This window comes from Populus euphratica, unplaced genomic scaffold (genome assembly GCF_000495115.2).
Source record: "Populus euphratica unplaced genomic scaffold, PopEup_1.0 scaffold20.1, whole genome shotgun sequence".
NCBI lineage: Eukaryota > Viridiplantae > Streptophyta > Magnoliopsida > Malpighiales > Salicaceae > Populus > Populus euphratica.
The window spans coordinates 2,863,658-2,880,658 of record NW_011499854.1 but is presented as its reverse complement, the minus strand read 5'-3'; the positions used below and the strand labels follow the sequence as shown (position 1 = coordinate 2,880,658).

At 33.7% G+C, this 17,001-nt stretch overlaps 2 protein-coding genes across 2 annotated transcripts; one reads left to right on the top strand and one right to left on the bottom strand.

Moving 5' to 3' along the window:
• Positions 1–256: 256 nt before the first annotated feature.
• On the top strand, positions 257–4,282 carry LOC105122732 (Peptidase S41 family protein). The gene is made up of 12 exons (XM_011022017.1): positions 257–658; positions 843–924; positions 1,064–1,194; positions 1,331–1,417; positions 1,578–1,656; positions 1,915–2,003; positions 2,532–2,567; positions 2,746–2,865; positions 2,994–3,080; positions 3,187–3,336; positions 3,440–3,547; positions 3,817–4,282. The coding sequence occupies exons 1-12, from the start codon at positions 320–322 to the stop codon at positions 4,063–4,065; spliced, it is 1,557 nt and encodes a 518-aa protein (XP_011020319.1). The 5' UTR covers positions 257–319; the 3' UTR covers positions 4,066–4,282.
• A 6,551-nt stretch (positions 4,283–10,833) lies between these two features.
• Positions 10,834–12,722, bottom strand: LOC105122733 (crocetin glucosyltransferase, chloroplastic-like). The gene has a single exon (XM_011022018.1). It carries the CDS (start codon positions 12,427–12,429, stop codon positions 11,011–11,013), a length of 1,419 nt encoding a protein of 472 aa, XP_011020320.1. The 5' UTR covers positions 12,430–12,722; the 3' UTR covers positions 10,834–11,010.
• Between the last annotated feature and the right edge of the window lie 4,279 nt (positions 12,723–17,001).

The following is a 17,001-nucleotide window of genomic DNA, read 5'->3' as shown; positions in this document are numbered from 1 at the left end:
TTTTTGTCTCAAATTCCTTGCTTGCTCTCTCAAGTTTCTGTCTTCTGTGGCAACTCAGTCAGAAGTCCTGCTTTTACATGTGTACTTGCCCATTGGGATTCTCGGACACGCAACGCAACAGATCCCATTACCACAAGTCATTAGATTCTTGTGGACCCATGTAGAATCCCCATCAACAAATAACGGTTAACCATATTCACGAAAAATATAACATTTTTTTTTCTTAAGGAAATATAGGAATTAATTAGCCTTGCCTCCATTAAAAACAGCGACAACATTTTTTTTTTTTTAACATATTTTTCCTTGAAAAAGAGAAATCATGGAATCTCTGTTTCCAAATCTTGAACTCTCACCAATCTCAACAAAATCTCCAAAACCCACAACCTTTTTACTGCCTTCACATCGATTCTCGAACTTAAAATCACGCACTATAACCAAGAAATGGAGCGTGTCTGTGCCTTGTGTTTGTTCATCGTCTCCAACGGTGAAAAAAACAGAGTCCAAATTGCATTCCAACGGTCAAGATTTTATCAAATCCGTCGGAAAAGGCGTGATTGGCTTTGCCGCCGCCGCTACAGCTTTGGCTTCGGTTTGTTATGATGCTCCAGCTTTTGCAGAGTCTCTAACGGTCGCTTTTCCTGTTTCCCGCGCTCCCGAGGTGCCTTTTCTTCTTCCTTATATTAATTTGTTGTGCAGAAGAGCTACTGTTAGTGTTGACTTTGATATCTTATCATGGGCTAAGCATATGTGACCCATCAAATACACGTATGGTTTTGATGCCCCAGTTAGTACTGGAGGTGTTAGCAAGGTTAATTGCTGAGTGAGGATGGTTTCTTTGTTAGGTGAATACAGTGCAAAGAACGCTTGTGGAGGCATGGGGTTTGATTAGAGAAACATTTGTAGACCCAACATTTAATCATCAAGGTATTTTTGAATAATTTTACTATGATCTTGTTAATCTAACTTATGGAATATCATTTTGCTTTTACTTGATAGAGTAGAAACCAAGGCAGAGAAGGAAATGAAAGTTTCTAATGAGTTTTATTGGTTATTATTGATATAGATTGGGACCAAAAGTTGCAACAAACAATGGTGGAAATGTTTCCTCTAAATTCAGCGGATGTGGCATATACAAAAATTAGTGGGATGCTTTCTACTCTCGGGGATCCTTTTACTCGGATTATCAGTCCAAAGGTCTTATAAAGTTGCAATTTTTTGTCTTTGCTATATTAGTTGTCATTTTTCACTGTTGTGCATTAGGTTTGAGAATCATCGCCTATTTTGTTTAATTGCAAGTTCAGATTAAAATTGCTTGGTTTTGGATTTACAGGAGTACCAAAGTTTTAGAATTGGCAGTGATGGAAATTTGCAAGGAGTTGGGATCTTCATAAACATTGAACCAAGGACAGGCCATTTGGTTAGTGATGTGTGAGATACTTTTCGTCATTGTAATGGCTTGTGACTTGTGAAATATTGATTGCTGGTTACTTAATTTCAGGATATTTAAGGTGCTGGGCCTTTATGCAGTGCCAGTCTTTCCCTTGACTAAACTAATGTTTTCCTTGTTGACATTGCAGGTTGTTTTGTCTTGTGTAAAGGGTAGCCCAGCTGCTCGTGCTGGTATACATGAAGGAGATGAATTAATTGAGATTAATGGTATTTTAGTGGTTAATATATCATATTTTTCTCTTTATGGCTCCTTTTTTTTTTTTTATTGTAATTCAATTGGATGAGACTACATTGATATTTCACTGCAATTATGACGGAGCCTTACACTCCAAGTTCACTCGTGGGAGAGTCATCAAAGAAATTTTTTTTGTCGATTATGAATGTCTGTTATCCTTTTTTCACTTTCTAGTTTTCCTATTCAAATTAAACCATCTTAACCATTGAATTTCTTTCACACAATTTTAGGGGAGAGGCTTGATGGTGTTACAAGTGAAGCTGCAGCACAGAAGCTTAGAGGTACTGCTGGAACATCTGTCAAAGTAAAAGTCCACAGTGTAATCATCTATGCTCTTTCCTTGACTGTCAGCATTGGGTTTCACTATATTTACATGATTCGATAGATGTACCGTTACTGAAAGGGCATCTGCATTTATTTAGAATCATGAGAATTTGCTTGGTATATTGACGTTCTAACCAAACTGCTGTATCTGTCCAGATGCATAGCAAGGAACTTTGATTTATGCTTACTTTTGAAAATCTGTGCTCCTTGATAGTCCCGTAAATTATAGTCCTGACAGTTAAGTCTCACTGTATCCTAATTTATGGAGCTCAGATAGTTAGGCTGTGTGGCAAACACTAGTTACAGGCTCAGTCTATCCTAATGTATGGATACATGTTATTTAGCGTTTTCTGAACCAGCAAAAAATGAAATGTTTGATTTGACTATTTCCTAATGCATGATATTCCTAGTCTCCATGGGTAATAATGGATTTTCCTGTTTTAATGTCATTTTCCAAAAGCTGATGTTCTTGAAAACTGCCAATCGCTTTAGATAACTAATAATTTAGCATTCTTTTTTCCAGGCCATGGAGTCAAGTAGGGATGCTGGTATCAGAGAGGTATCAAGTCTTTCATTGTCCTGCATAGATTAGCATGGCTTGGTATTTGCTCATCAAACAAGGCATTCTCCATATCATCTAATGCAAAAGCATGGCACAAAACTAGCTTTGTTTATTGTAAGTTCATTATAATTTCTCCAACGGGTTGATATTTGAAACATGTTCCATCTTCCTGAAGGTCAATCTACCTCGTGAGTACATTACGCTGTCCCCGATATCTAGCACTATCATCCCCCATAAAACCCAGGATGGCCATCTAACAAAGACTGGTTATGTGAAGTTGTCAGCCTTTTCTCAGGTATTCATTCCAGAACACCTCTAAGACAAACTAGAATTTCCTTTCTTATGATTATATCTTGCACAATGGATGTTAGTTTTCTCACTGTAGTTATTAGACGTCTTCCTTTTTTCTGTCTGTTTTGACAGAGTGCTGCAATTGATATGGCAAATACAATACTGGACATGGAAACTCAGGGTGTACATTCATACATACTAGATCTACGAAACAATCCAGTAAGTTTCTAGTTTTCATATTTGTGAAAGTTAGAAAAGTTAAATTTCATGCCCTCATTTAGATTACTCATGGGGCTGTTTGTTTAACCTTCTATTCATTTTACAGGGGGGGCTGGTAAAAGCTGGACTTGATGTTGCACAAATTTGGCTGGACGGAGATGAGACTCTTGTGAACACAATTGATAGAGATGGAAATATGCTGCCCATTAACATGGTCGATGGACATGCCATAACACATGATCCACTTGTTGTGCTGGTAAGAACCAATTGACAAGTTTCTAATGCATTTGGTTTGTTAACAATGTACATATTATGCCTTCAAACCTATGGCTTCTGAAACTTTTTACTACCTGGAACAGGTCAATGAGGGAAGTGCAAGCGCAAGTGAGATCCTAGCTGGAGCACTGCATGACAATGGGCGAGCTATCCTTGTGGGACACAAAACCTTTGGCAAAGGAAAAATTCAGGTATCGTTTGTTGATGTTATTGAGTCATGGACCTCTTGGTAATGGCATGATATTATTGATTTGAATCATTTTATCACGTATGGAATTCTTTCAAGCTAAAAACAAGAACATAAACAAAATGTAGAAGAAGAACTTTTGTAGTGCTAATTTTAATCTTTCCATTATCATCTTATGCAGCTATTGCCACCTTGTCCACCATCTTAATCAAGTCTAAACCGATGTGCTCAATTGCATGAGCTTACTATTTTTCTTAAATTTTCTTCCTGCAGAGTGTCACAGAGTTGCATGATGGATCGGCTCTATTTGTCACGGTTGCAAAGTATCTATCGCCTGCACTTCATGACATAGATCAAGTTGGGATAATGCCTGATGTGCAGTGTACCACAGACATGCTCAACTCACCCAGGGATTCATTATTGAAGAACGAGAGCTCAACTTCATCTCTTGAAGCAGATTCTTGTATCCTGGTGGCAGAGCATGAATTGGACATTCAAGAGTCCGGAGGGACTGCATCTTGAAAGTTAGGATTCTGCTGCTATTTGACTTCGTACATGAAAATTAAATGTATAGATAGCTAGGAAAATTCATGGACATCAGGTTAATGACCTGCTTATGCATGTACTGTTTATTCTAGCGCAAGTAAAACCAAGGCTTATTTCGAAGTCAGAAAAATTTGCAGAGAACTTGTTGCTCTTTATTACAAATTTGAATTGAGTCGATCCCAAATTATCATTATACCATCTCCCTAGTTGGTTACACAGCAATTTTCTTTATAAGTTCCTAAATTCCTCCCGACTTGCAGCAATAAGCTTTGATCTGTTTTGGAACCTTCATGCCGATCAATTGTTTCTGCTGAACGCTTACTCACTCAAACATCATTGCAGTTACTTCCAATATATATTACCAGTTTATGATAGCATGATCTGCGCTGTTCCAATTTTATCAGGAAATGATAGAATAATTTGTGAAATGCATGTGGAAATCCCACAACTTCAGCTGGTTATATAATGGTGGATAAATCATACAACGTTTCTCAAAGTAGTATAATTTCAAAGTGAAACGGAAAAGAGGGAATGAGAAAGTTTGAACTAGTTATAAAGCATAATCTTGATTTACTGAAGAATAAATTACACTCAATAACAAAAAAAAATTGTTGCCATCATTTAACAGCGAATAACAACAGTAAAGAATCAGTCCACCGCAATCCTACAACCACACAGGAAACCAAGAAATCACCCAAATTAACAACAAGATCCATCACCATCCTTCATCTTCAATAGAAAACTCAAAGCTTTAAAAGAGAAAAAAATGATATGATAAGAGAGAACGCGATAACGGCACTAGAAACTGGAAGAGAGAATCCTGCTCCAGTGTCCATTGATGGTGCTGGGGCTGGGGCTTCCACCTGTGCTGATGCATTAGTAGCTACCATGAAGAAAGCCACCACATAGATAACCATAATGGCCTTGGAGATCCTGACATTTGCCATTTCTGAAGAATAAGAAGAGTGCAGTCTATGGAAGATTGCAGACGAGATGCTAATTGTAAGCAAAATAGAGAAAAAAGATATCAGTTAAAGTGTACACAAGCTTGTGAGAATATGCTTGCATATATATAATGGATTATTTGTGGGGAGTCTGGACCCTACTCTGAACTGTTACAGCTAAAATCTGACTGGTCCACTACTGTGGATGGGTCGCCGTATAGGATCCTGACACGTTGCATGTTTGTTGGTCTGTCACTGGAGTGCCAAACTGTAACCTCTAGACCGCATGTGCACCCATCAACGAGGGAATGCCATTCAATAATAGCCGCCATTGGTGTGAAGAATAAAATGCTATAATTTTGCCGGCCTGGGCTTGGCATGGGGCAAGAGCATCACTCTGTATTGAATAATGGGTTGGCACGTTCTCCACTTAGACAGGATATATATGCATAAAGGCACCTGCAGGGACTACATTACAGTGGTCTGCTTCTCCCTAATCTGAACTTGATTAAGCTACCAGCCTAATGTAATTGTCAGTTCTAGAGTGTTTAATGAACTGTCAGGCTACTGGTTAGGACAGTAATGTAAAACTCTAATTTAACATCACAAGTCACAGCCACTATTCTTTGAAAAGTAACAATTCAAGAAATCCCTCCCATAATATTTTTTTTCTTGTTAGAATATATATCATCCTGGTTGACAAATCTATAACGTCAAAATTCAATCTTGAAAGGCAAGGGGAAAGACTACGAAGTGAAGAATATGACATGAGTATTAGCATATAATTAGCTAGCAATAAAAGAACATTATCATAGACTTCTTGATTGGGCGGACTCTCATGGATTTCTTCAATGATGAGCATTCATGTTAGCATTCTTGATAAGGTGAACTCTCATAGCGTTGAGCTAGCCTATGCAAGGAAGTCCCCAAATCTGAGCCTAGTAAATGGAGGTGGCCGATGATAGGTAAAGCTGGAGGGCTTGGTGGGCGTCGAATTTTGGTTCCAGAAACTTGTGTGATTCTTTAGGGATTTGAGAAGGAACGTGCAAAGGAACCAAATGGAAACCATGAAGCAACAGAACAGAAAACCATCAATATGGCCATGTTTTAGCCTTCTTTAGCAAGCAGAAAAGCTAGGTAGATAAGTTTCAGTACTGTTCGTTCTAGTTCTGTTCAAGGCTTTGGTCGTGAGATTAAGCAGGAACTTCCGAGTATTTATATAAGCTTTACCTCTTATCGGTCACTTGGTGCAACTTAAACTTATGGATCTATTATATCAAATTGGCTTTACATGGTTACTCGAACATATCGAAACCCCTTATGGTGTAAATTTTGAACATGAGACCAGTTAGCAAGCCGCTTCAATCCTTCCAATCGATCAACCAATAAAAGTATCAACTGATAATAGCTGATTAGCCACTCATTTACTCTCTTTTTTTACTGGTTTTTTAAGTTGTTTCAATTTCTAATTTGGCTGGGGTGGTTACTATGTTTGGTTTCAGGTTTGAATTGAATGTTCCTCTCCATTTAGCTCGTTGTTTACTAACTGAATTCGGTGGCTTTTTTTTCCATGTTTATTTTTTATTTCGTATCTCTTCATTGAAAAGCCACGTGATATTATTGATGGGTTGGCTTTCTTTTGGATTGTGAGCATCTGTCTATTTTCCCTGGACAGTGGGTGATTACATGGGATTGCAAGGTTAGTTTTTCCTCGTCAGTTTTGCCAACTAGACCCATTTCCTACCTTTTTGTCTTTTGTTTTGTTTTTTTGTTGCCCTCTGCTTCGCACTTTCGCTCTGTCAACTTAGTCTCCCGAGTTGTCATACATTTGTGTGCTACTGTTTTTCCTTGTGATTGTCTTTTTCCATCGTGAAGGTAAAGGCACCATTCACTTATTTGGTCTATGCATGAACAAAGATGTTTTACGAGCTTTGAAATTGTTACTTGCCAATGCAAAGAAAAAATTGTTTTATGTTTTAGCTTTGTGTAATGCTTATAGAAATGATTGGACAAAAGTTTCTGGTGAATCTGAGCTGAGACAAAGATCTTTTGCAATTAGTCAAACGAATTTGATTGTTATTCTTCTTCTTCTTTTACTACTGAACAATTCGAGTCTATTAAAAGAGGGTATCTTTGAGCTTGGTTTGTCCAGAATGCGTTTCTTACTTGAATTGCTTTGGTTTTGTTTCTATACTGCCTTTTCTAATCTTGTTTTTTGGTTCTGTTCTGCTACTTTTCTTCATTTGCCTGGGTGAGGGCTGCTGTTATTCACGACTTCTTCACTCTTTTTCAATAGAGCTTTTTTGTTTATTTTTTTGTTTGGCTAACTATGTTTTTGGTTTGCTTTCCCCCTTCCTATAAGAAAAGAAAAGAAAAAAAAGGCAGATTTGCAGGAACGCTCCCAAGCTTGCATTTGTCCTAACACGGCTTGCTTGCTGATTTGTCTAGTTAGAGGCTATCATGTCAGTGGCTCATCGTGCTTCCTTGCTCTTTTGCTGCTTGGGGTATGCCCCCTTGCTGTCGTGGTTTCCATTGTGATGCATCGTTGTATAGTTTCAACAAGCTTACCTTGCTGCTGTTATGATCTGTTTTTTAAACTAATGATCATGAGTTTTTGTCCATGGCAAGCTTTCTTAGTCTTAAATTGCTTGCTTTTCTGCTATTTTTTTCTATTCCCTGAACTTCTTTGATTCGGAGAACAACACCATTTACTTTTAGTGTTGTCACAGCAGTAACAGTCGTGCCCGTGTTTTCTTTTCTCCAGGTTCATAGCTCAGGCTCCCGCGTCTCCTGCTACCCTATGATAACTATCCTTGCCTCTGTGTCTTCTCCTTTTGCTTACCCTGTTTATCCTTTCTTTCCTCATCCTAAGTAATTGCCATTGAACTAATTACCATGCTTTCTGTTTCTATCCAGTGCTGCTCAACATTCTTTACTGACCATTTAGCGTGCTTGGCTTCTCAACTCTTTCATGTTTTTTGTTCCACTTTCCAGCAACATTTAACATATTCATTTTGATCTAGGGTACTTAATAATGCATCTTTGATGTGCTTGATCTGCCCTTTTTTGCGCATGTGCTTTTTGCCTTGCTAGCTCCTTCGTTTTATTAGCTTGCTAGGCCATTGCTTATATTTATCGTCTGTCACTGTCGCTTTTAGCATTGCATTTGCCTTGGCTGTAAGCTTGCTCATCCTGCCCACCCTTTTTTTTTTTTATGTTTGCAGGAGGAAAGTTATTTTTTAAAAAAAAAAAAAATTAAGAAAATTTTTTTAAAAAAAAGTAAATCATTTTTTATTTTAAAAAAAATAAATTTTTTTAAAAATAAATTTTAAAAAAGTAAATCATTTTTTAATGTTTAGTAATGTTATGAAAAATGAACTGAAAAATAATTTATTAATGTTTTATTTTTCTCAAGTTTATTAAAATAATAAGGAACAAATCTTATAAATTAAAAAGTTGAATAATAATGAAATTGAAAAAAAAAATCATCAATTATCTCAAATAAAATAAATAATAATTAAAATAATAAAAATCAAATCTAAAAAAAAAGACGAAGAAATTAAATTAATAATAATAAACATTTCATAGAGTATTTCAAATAAAATAATTAATAATTAAAAGAATGAGGACCAAATTTGATAGATAAAAAATTTTAATAAAAAAATAATAGGAGAAAAACAAATAACACTTATAAATATGAGGACCAAAGTTAATATAAAAATTAAATTTTAAGAAATGAAATTGAAAAATAAATATTCAAAACAAAATATATATAGCAATCAAAAGTTTGAAGATCAAATTTGACATAATCAGCAAATAATGATATTTCTAAATTTTTCACAACTTTCAGAAAGTGTTTTCCTCCCAAATTTTTCAGGAAAACACTTTCCTGAAAATCAAGTCAAATTTTTCTTTGACTGGAAAGTGTTTTCCGTTTACCAACTTTCCTAACAGCAAATAAACACAAGAAAGTTTGGAAAGTGATTTTCCAGAAATCACTTTCTGAAAAACAAACACTAGAAAATCTGGAAAGTGTTTTCCCGCTTTCCGGAAAACAAACACAACTAAAAAGAAAAACACTTTCCTGAAAATCAAGCCAAATTTTTTTTTTACTGAAAAATATTTTTCATTAACCAGAAAATATTTTTCGTTAATTGGAAAATGTTTTTTGTTGACCGAAAAATATTTTTCATTAACTAACTTTTTTAATGGTAAATAAACATAAAAAAATTTTAAAAATTATTTTTTAAAAAACAAATATAACCTTAAAGTCTATTTAAATTCCTCCCTAACACTTTCGACTTTTTAAACAAAAGTTGCTTTGACTGCCTTTTTTTTTATTATTATTTCTTCAGTTAGCCATTTTCACTTACAAACCCGCAGCGCATCTAGTTTTTAACTATTCCATGTTCTGTTTTTGAGTTTGACGTTCTGTGATGTACAGGGTATCCTGTTTGAGGATGTTGTCACTTGGCATTAATAGTGGAGTTTTTTTTTTTTTTTTTCAAGTTAGCATAGCGTCCAAACTTGGAAATAACATATTTGAGCTCGTTGCATCAGCACTATGGGACGCAGAAGAAAACATTTCACTTGTCACATGATTCACATCAGCATATCCGCTTCTTCAACAATGGCAGCCTTGACGCTGCTTCAACAAGCTGCTTCAGCAGGCCTTAATTTAAATTTCAACGGTTACGGCAACAATGACGCCATGCAAAGATGAAAAAAAATACCCAAGTTTATTTGTCGGCCTTTCACGTCTTTTAATTTTTTTCTTATTATTAATCCATAACGTCCCTGGTCCCATAATGTGGTGCCGCGCTTGACAAGTCGTTGCCTTCTTTCTCACCAATTCTCAGTCCGTGCGTCACTCCATTAAAAAGATCAATGCCTTGTAATAAAAATCTTTATGATCGTTTTCGGTTTGGTTTTGTATTAAAAAAGATGGGAAATTTCAGGCAATTAATAGTAAAATCCCTCAATTGATTTTTGTTTTCTTTTGTGGTCAAACGTTGGTGATCTCAACCAGCCAGGAAAGGGATTCTGGGGGGTTGCGAGGCATGATGAAAAGAACAGGGTTTGCGTGAGTTAATAACCTTCAATATCTACGTTCAATTAAAAGCGAGTAAAAACACTTTAATTCCATTTAATTTGTTTTCAAGATGCTAAATTTTAATTCAAAAAAAATGTAGTCTTTTGTTAAAAAGAAAAAAAAAAATCCACTCATATTTCTTATGGTTTTAACATTACTTCCTTGTAATATTTCAGAAATACTTGGGTTTAAATATTAAAAAACTTGTTTCCCTTGGTTTTAATATATTGTCGTATAGAAATCGTAAAATATTAAGATAGTTTCTATTCATTCAGGATTTTATTTATTTTCAATCACAATCACGCATTCAGTATCATCTAAACCTTTCATTTAAGTCAACAACACCAAAGGCTAGTTGCCGTAATAGGACAGTTCATTCTGCTTCCGCTTGCATGTTGACATTGGTAGGATGAGTTCGTTTCAAATTTCTCTTCCGCCTTGGTGGAATTGGAGATTTTTTTCGTCGCCTTTATGCTTTTAAATGTTTCAAAATTTAGCATTTTTAAACTCATTTACTAAATTTGGGTAATTAATCTTGTTTAAAACAGATCATACAAGCCTTTTAGAACAATACGTGAAGGAAGAGAAGGAATGAAATTTCCAGTAGATCGATCTGGAGAACGGCATTGGGAAGGTAGCATCAAGCAGGCAAGCTGGGGACTTGATTAATTACAAAATGAACACGCATGCCTCATTTTCTAGTCGAAGTACAGAAATATTTTATTATTAATAATAAAAAATAAGAACTTATTTTACATGAAGAGATATTTGACTCTTCATAATTCATGAATTTAAAGGTTAAGATTTTGCTTACATGATAAAGGAAATAACTTCAAAGGGTTCTAATCCTTCCTTGCTTTGTAGATTATTCACGAAAACCAAATCTCATATTTCAAACGACGTAGCTACTCCTGCAATCTCGTCGACAAAAGCCTTCAGATTATTGTAAGAAGAGCCACCTTCTTTAGAACTTTGTCTTGCCAATTCCTTCCATTTCTTGGCATTCTTTCTTATCTCACTTCCTCGTTCTCCACCGCCCATGACCAACTCCAAGCATCTCTCTATCTCCTCGCCTTCAACTACCCCTTCTTTGTTAGAACTCGTGACTCTCACCCCCGTCTTCCATACATCTTCAACCATCTTAGCATTCGTCAATTGGTCAGTCCATTGTGGAAAAGCCACCATTGGCACCCCAGAAGACAAGCTCTCAAAGGTTGAGTTCCACCCACAATGTGTCACGAAACAGCCTATTGATGGATGTGACAAAACCTCCACTTGAGAGCACCACGGCACTATCTTTCCTTGCTTTTCAAGCTCTTCGTTGCAACTCAGCTTACCTTCCTCTTTCTCCTCTCCTCTATCTGCTCTTATGACCCACAAAAATGGACGGCCAGTTTCTAGCAAGGCACGAGCCATTTCCTCCTTTTGTGGCTTTGACAGAGCGGATATGCTTCCAAATGCTATATAAATCACAGAGGATTCAGGCTTCGAGTTAAGCCATTCTATGTGGTCCTTTGAGCCTTGAAAAAGATCACCACCAAAAGAAGTGTCTGTTGGATCTTCTCCATCCAGAAAGGCTGATGGAATCAGAGGGCCAACACCAACCAACTTATACTTGCCTATTGAATTCAAAGCCTCACACTCTAATGCATCAAAGGTGTTGACAAGAACTTTTGGGTTGGTTTCTTCATCAAGGACTTCTATATGCTCTCTATTTACCGGGATTGCGAAAGCATGTGTATTTCTAGGATTGAAAAATGAGGGTAAGTCGCGGCTGCCAAGAGGAGGCAATCCGGGTAATTTCAGCGAAAACGTTGGATCATTGATATTCTCCCTAATAGTATCACCATAGCCGTTGAAGTAGTAGTAGAAGATGTCTAAAAGAGCAGGAGATTGGTTCCACAGAAGCGTTGAAGGGAGTTTTAGTTCACGTGCCACCTTTGCCACCCATGGTATGAGATTGGAGTAAACCACACGAGTAAATGGCCGGCCATTCTTGGAACTTGCCACAATAAGTTCAGCCAGAGATTTTGAGCCAACTAGCCTGAGCTCGGTGAAGTAGTGGTTGATATCATCACTGGGTCTGAACCCATGTTCGGAACCATCATCAAATGCAGCAAAAGACAAGCCTTCAGGATAAGTTCCGGTTTTGGACATCCGACGTGCGGCACCCATGCTTGTAGAAAAGGTGACATGTGCACCAATGGCTACTAAACGTTTGGCAAATTGAAGGGCTGGATTTATGTGACCTTGAGCTGGGAATGTGACAAGGAGGATGTGAGGCTGTACTCCCATGACTCCCATCTTAGTCGCTGGAATTGTAGGGAAAAAGAAGTAAGTTGGATTGATTTTTGTTGCTGAAATGGAGTGTGGGATTTTGTGAGTCCTTGAGGGTGTGGGAGAATGGTTTTATACACTGAAAACTTACGCAAGTGGTGACGATTTCACAAGACGTCCGATTATGACGATGGCTTCCCTAAAATGTCGAAATTGACAACTCCATTTTTGTTTTCTTACACAAATTGACAAAAAAAAAAAGAGCAGTGAGAAAAGGCAAATCATAAGTGTTTTCTGTATAGAGGAAAATAAGAACCCAACTTTCTGTATGTAATTAATTAGCGGGTCATATTTTTAGGAAGAATTGTTTCTGTACAATGTGCAGAAAATATATGAACCCAACATACCATATATAATTCATGTAATTTATTAGTAATTTAATAGTTTATTAGTAGCCAATTTCTTCTTTTCTTTGCTGGGGATCCTTAATTTGGTCTCTCCTTCAGTCATGTTTTATCATTTGAAATGTAATTATTGAATTCAAGTTAAATGCATATAATTAAGTAGATGACAAAAACGACTACTTAATTTTTTTTATTTTTTTTTCCTATCTAAATAATTAAATTCAAAATGAACTTTGAGATCTAAACCTGACTCGTATGTTTTTCTAGAAACAGGAGAAAATTAGAATATATATATTTAAGAAAAGATGGATTATATCATAAAAAAATCGAACTAATTACCATATATATATAAATAAAGCAACCTACCCCCTTTACCATTCTTGATAGTTGACTGTTTCTCATTCACATTCGAAGTATCGGGAAGAAAAGTAGACAAAGAGTCAAAGAGAGGGATGGAAAAATTAAAAATGGCTTCCAATCCTATATCAATATAATATTAAAATAACAAATGCATCAATTGAGTTCATCACGATCTAGTCAATTTGCAAGAGTTTTTTTTTTTTCTTCTCACGTTTCTCTTCTCCAAATGAGATTTTGAAATTAGATCGATCATTGATAAAATTCAGGATTAAGGGTACGAAGTATGTTTCTATATGGATTATCTAATTGCTAATTATGCATATTATACTAATTAAATTAATTTAAAATTTATTATTCACATTAACTCTTTAAATCATATAGCTTGAGTTTTGAAAATACTTTTTTTCTTCAATTTTAAAATTTCGAGAGGATAAATATATATTCTATAAATTATTGCTCGTTGATTTATATCAATCTCAAATTAAAATTATAATAAATTATATATAAAAAAAGATTAAAATTTATTCCAAAAGTAGTGTTATTGTTTAAATCCACATATTATAAACGAAAATTTGATAAATTATTTTTAAAGATTTTTTGGCCCAGCGGTTGAATATTGTTTTATTCTTTTTTATATTCTGATATTAAAAAATAAATTATAAAAAAATATTTTTTAAATAAAAAACAATCTTAATCAGTGTCCATAACCCCCTTTTAATCCTCTATTATCAACAAAAGCCTCAAACAATAGTCTTACGTCCAATTTCAAATCATACCAAGGATGAAATGTAAACATTCCCTCATCAAAATGAAGATTCAGTGTAATAAGTAAAACAATAGAGCCAACTGTGTAATAAAAACAAATTAGGTGACTGTACGAAAATCTTTTTTTTTTCTTTTCTTTTATCTAGTGCCACGGGAACAATCACTACTTCCTTCTCCTGATCTCAGGTTTATAACCGTACGATCTTCCCCGTTTGGAACTGAGTTGTTGCTTTTTTCCGTCTCCGATGCCTTAATTATGGGTCATGAAAGTCTTCAAAATACGTAGCCATTTCATCATCCAACAGCAAGTTAAAATGTTAATTCTACTTGGTTTGTTCTTCTGTCATTTCTTGAAGTTTCTCGTGCAAATGATGTATTTCCTCACCCACCTTTTTGTCCCATGTTCCTCCAAGGTTTTCACCCTACAATAGTTGCCATGGTTTTGCTTTTTGTCTTTGATGATTGAATAATTTTTTTAGCAAAAAACAATAAATTTTCAAACTCTTTCAACGTGTTTTTTAAAATAAATGAAAAAAAATATAAATTAAAAAACTGATAATAAAAATATTTAATTCAACAAATGACCACAAAAAAATAAATTAACCAATATAAAACGTCATCATCCTTTAAAAATATATCTTTCTTAAGATTATAAATAATTTTATATATTTTCACTAAATAATTCAATTTTCAACAATTTTTTACTTTAGATATCTAAAAATATATTATATATATTTAGATAAACTCATTAATGGCTTTAAAAAACCATACAAAAACCTAAAATCAACCCAAAAAAATCTTTTCAAGTTTTACATAAGTAAAGGTTTTCTTTTTAAATAAAACTCGTTAACATTAAAATTAATTATTTTGGTTGTAGAAACGACTCTAACAATGATTTTTTTCTTTTAATTGTAGGAACCCCAACAACTTTATCTCTCTTCTCTTTACTTAAGAATAGAAAAATATAAAAAATAAAATTCTGAATTAAAATTGATTTTTATCTACTTTCAAAAATTAAAAAATCCTAATATTTAAAATTTAAAAAGTATAAAGATATAATAAATATTTTTTTAAAAGTTCAAAAAAGACAACCATCTCCTTCGTTATTTTCACTTGGATCCCCTGATTTTCAATCTTACATTTTCCTAACAAATTATCATGAATTAGCCTTTAATTTAAATCTAAAAAGATGAAAAAAAATCTTTTGGGATGAAAAAGAAATTATATTGTGAAAATCCGCAGTATAATAAGTCTGGTTTATACTGGTATGGGCTACAATGATTTACTCATGCTATTTATTGGAAGGTTTATAATTTTCTTTCAATCTTTCATTCTTTCTTTGTTCTTTTTTAATTTTTTTAAGATTCTTTACTTCAATGTTGTTCTTTGATTTTATATTGACTGAAAATACAATGTAATTAAGTAATAGGCTAAAGGAAATGGGAAATTTACTATTTATCCACGTCCAATTACTATGTAATTAACTGTAATTACAATAATTTACTATGTATTTTCTTTTTTTTCTCACTTTTTCATTTTTTTTCACTTTTTTTCTCACTCACAGTATATTACTTTCACTTTTTTTTGTTTTGCCTACAATGATTTCCCCTTCTTCTTTTTTTCTTTTTTTACTAGAATTTTCTTTATTAATTTTTATTGTTTAATATTAAACTGATTAAAAATTTCAATTTGTAATTTTTTTCACTTGCTATGTTTTATTTTTTTCATTTTTTAAAAATTTTTGTTATTATTTTTTCAAAAAATTGTTTATTTGTTTAATTCAATGTAATTGAAAATTAAATTTTTTAATTTATTTATTTTTATTTTATCTTTTACAGGGTTAAAATAGTTTATATATTTGCTAAGGTAACCCAAATTATTGCGATTTACAAATTTGATGAGATTTTTTTCTTTTTAATTGAACTTAATTTTATTATCGTTTATTTCATATGCTTAAAAATAATATTTTTAAAAAAAAATATTATACATAAAAAATAATAATTTTTTTAAAAAAATATTATACATAGAATTAAAATATGTAAGGAAAGTTTGTAACTTTCCTTGCATGTTACTATTTAGCTTTTATCCTGGTCTCATTTAATGTGTAGCGGCCAATCAAGTTAATTTGGGATGAGTTAGAATTTTTTTTATGTTTTTTAAATTGATTTATTTATTTTTAATTTTATTATTTAATATTAAAATATTAAACTTTAAACCTTATGGATTTTTTTGTGATGTTATTTTAATCTTTATCTCTAGTATTATATTAATTAAATTATTTTAAAATAATACAGGTTATCACGCTTGAATATCCCTTTATTTTTAAAAAAAATCTGAATCATAACGCTGCAAACACCTCATATCTAGTTTATAACTATTACATGTTCCCTTTTTGAGTTTGAGTTTTGGTGATGTACAAGATACTCTGTTCGAGTTTGTTGTTGCTTGGCATTAATAATGGATTTTTATTGTTTTTTTCAAGTTAGCATATTGCCAAGGGGAACATAATCGAGTTTGTAGCAACATCAATATCTCGTTAACAAAAAAACTTTTCACTTGTCGCATCAATAATTACGGCACTCACGCTGCCTCGACAAGCTAAAATTCAAAGTTTACGGCGACAGCAATGACACAATGCAAATATGAAAATAAATGTCCAAAAAAAAAAAAGAGCCCAAATCTTTGTCTTCCCATATCTATATATATTCATGCAATAAAGGTAGTTTGCATGTAGGGGCATAAAGCTGACCATGCAATAATAATAATAATAATAGGGATTGTGTTACAATTTAATTGAATATATTTTCTAATCCAACCAGTTGAAAACTTTTTTTCCAACTAATATTTGTTTATCTTTGAATTGTGTTGTTATTGTTGCTGAGTTGTGCAGTGTCGATGACGTAATAGTAGCTTCTGTTGTGATGTAGACAAATTTTATACTAGCAATGTTGTCGCGGCTAATTCAAATATTTTATTTTTTAAAATAATTTTTTATTAAACTATTTCTTAAAATAAGTTTGTACACTGTAAGGTTGAGTGATGGGAAATACGACCACAGATCTCGGAACAG

Excerpts from the sequence above, each read along its gene's own strand:
- LOC105122732 (XM_011022017.1), top strand. The coding sequence starts at position 320 with ATGGAATCTCTGTTTCCAAATCTTGAACTCTCACCAATCTCAACAAAA. Across the intron at positions 3,337-3,439 it reads ATGATCCACTTGTTGTGCTG|GTCAATGAGGGAAGTGCAAG; the intron begins GTAAGAACCAAT and ends TACCTGGAACAG. Across the intron at positions 3,548-3,816 it reads TTGGCAAAGGAAAAATTCAG|AGTGTCACAGAGTTGCATGA; the intron begins GTATCGTTTGTT and ends TTCTTCCTGCAG.
- LOC105122733 (XM_011022018.1), bottom strand. The coding sequence starts at position 12,429 with ATGGGAGTCATGGGAGTACAGCCTCACATCCTCCTTGTCACATTCCCA.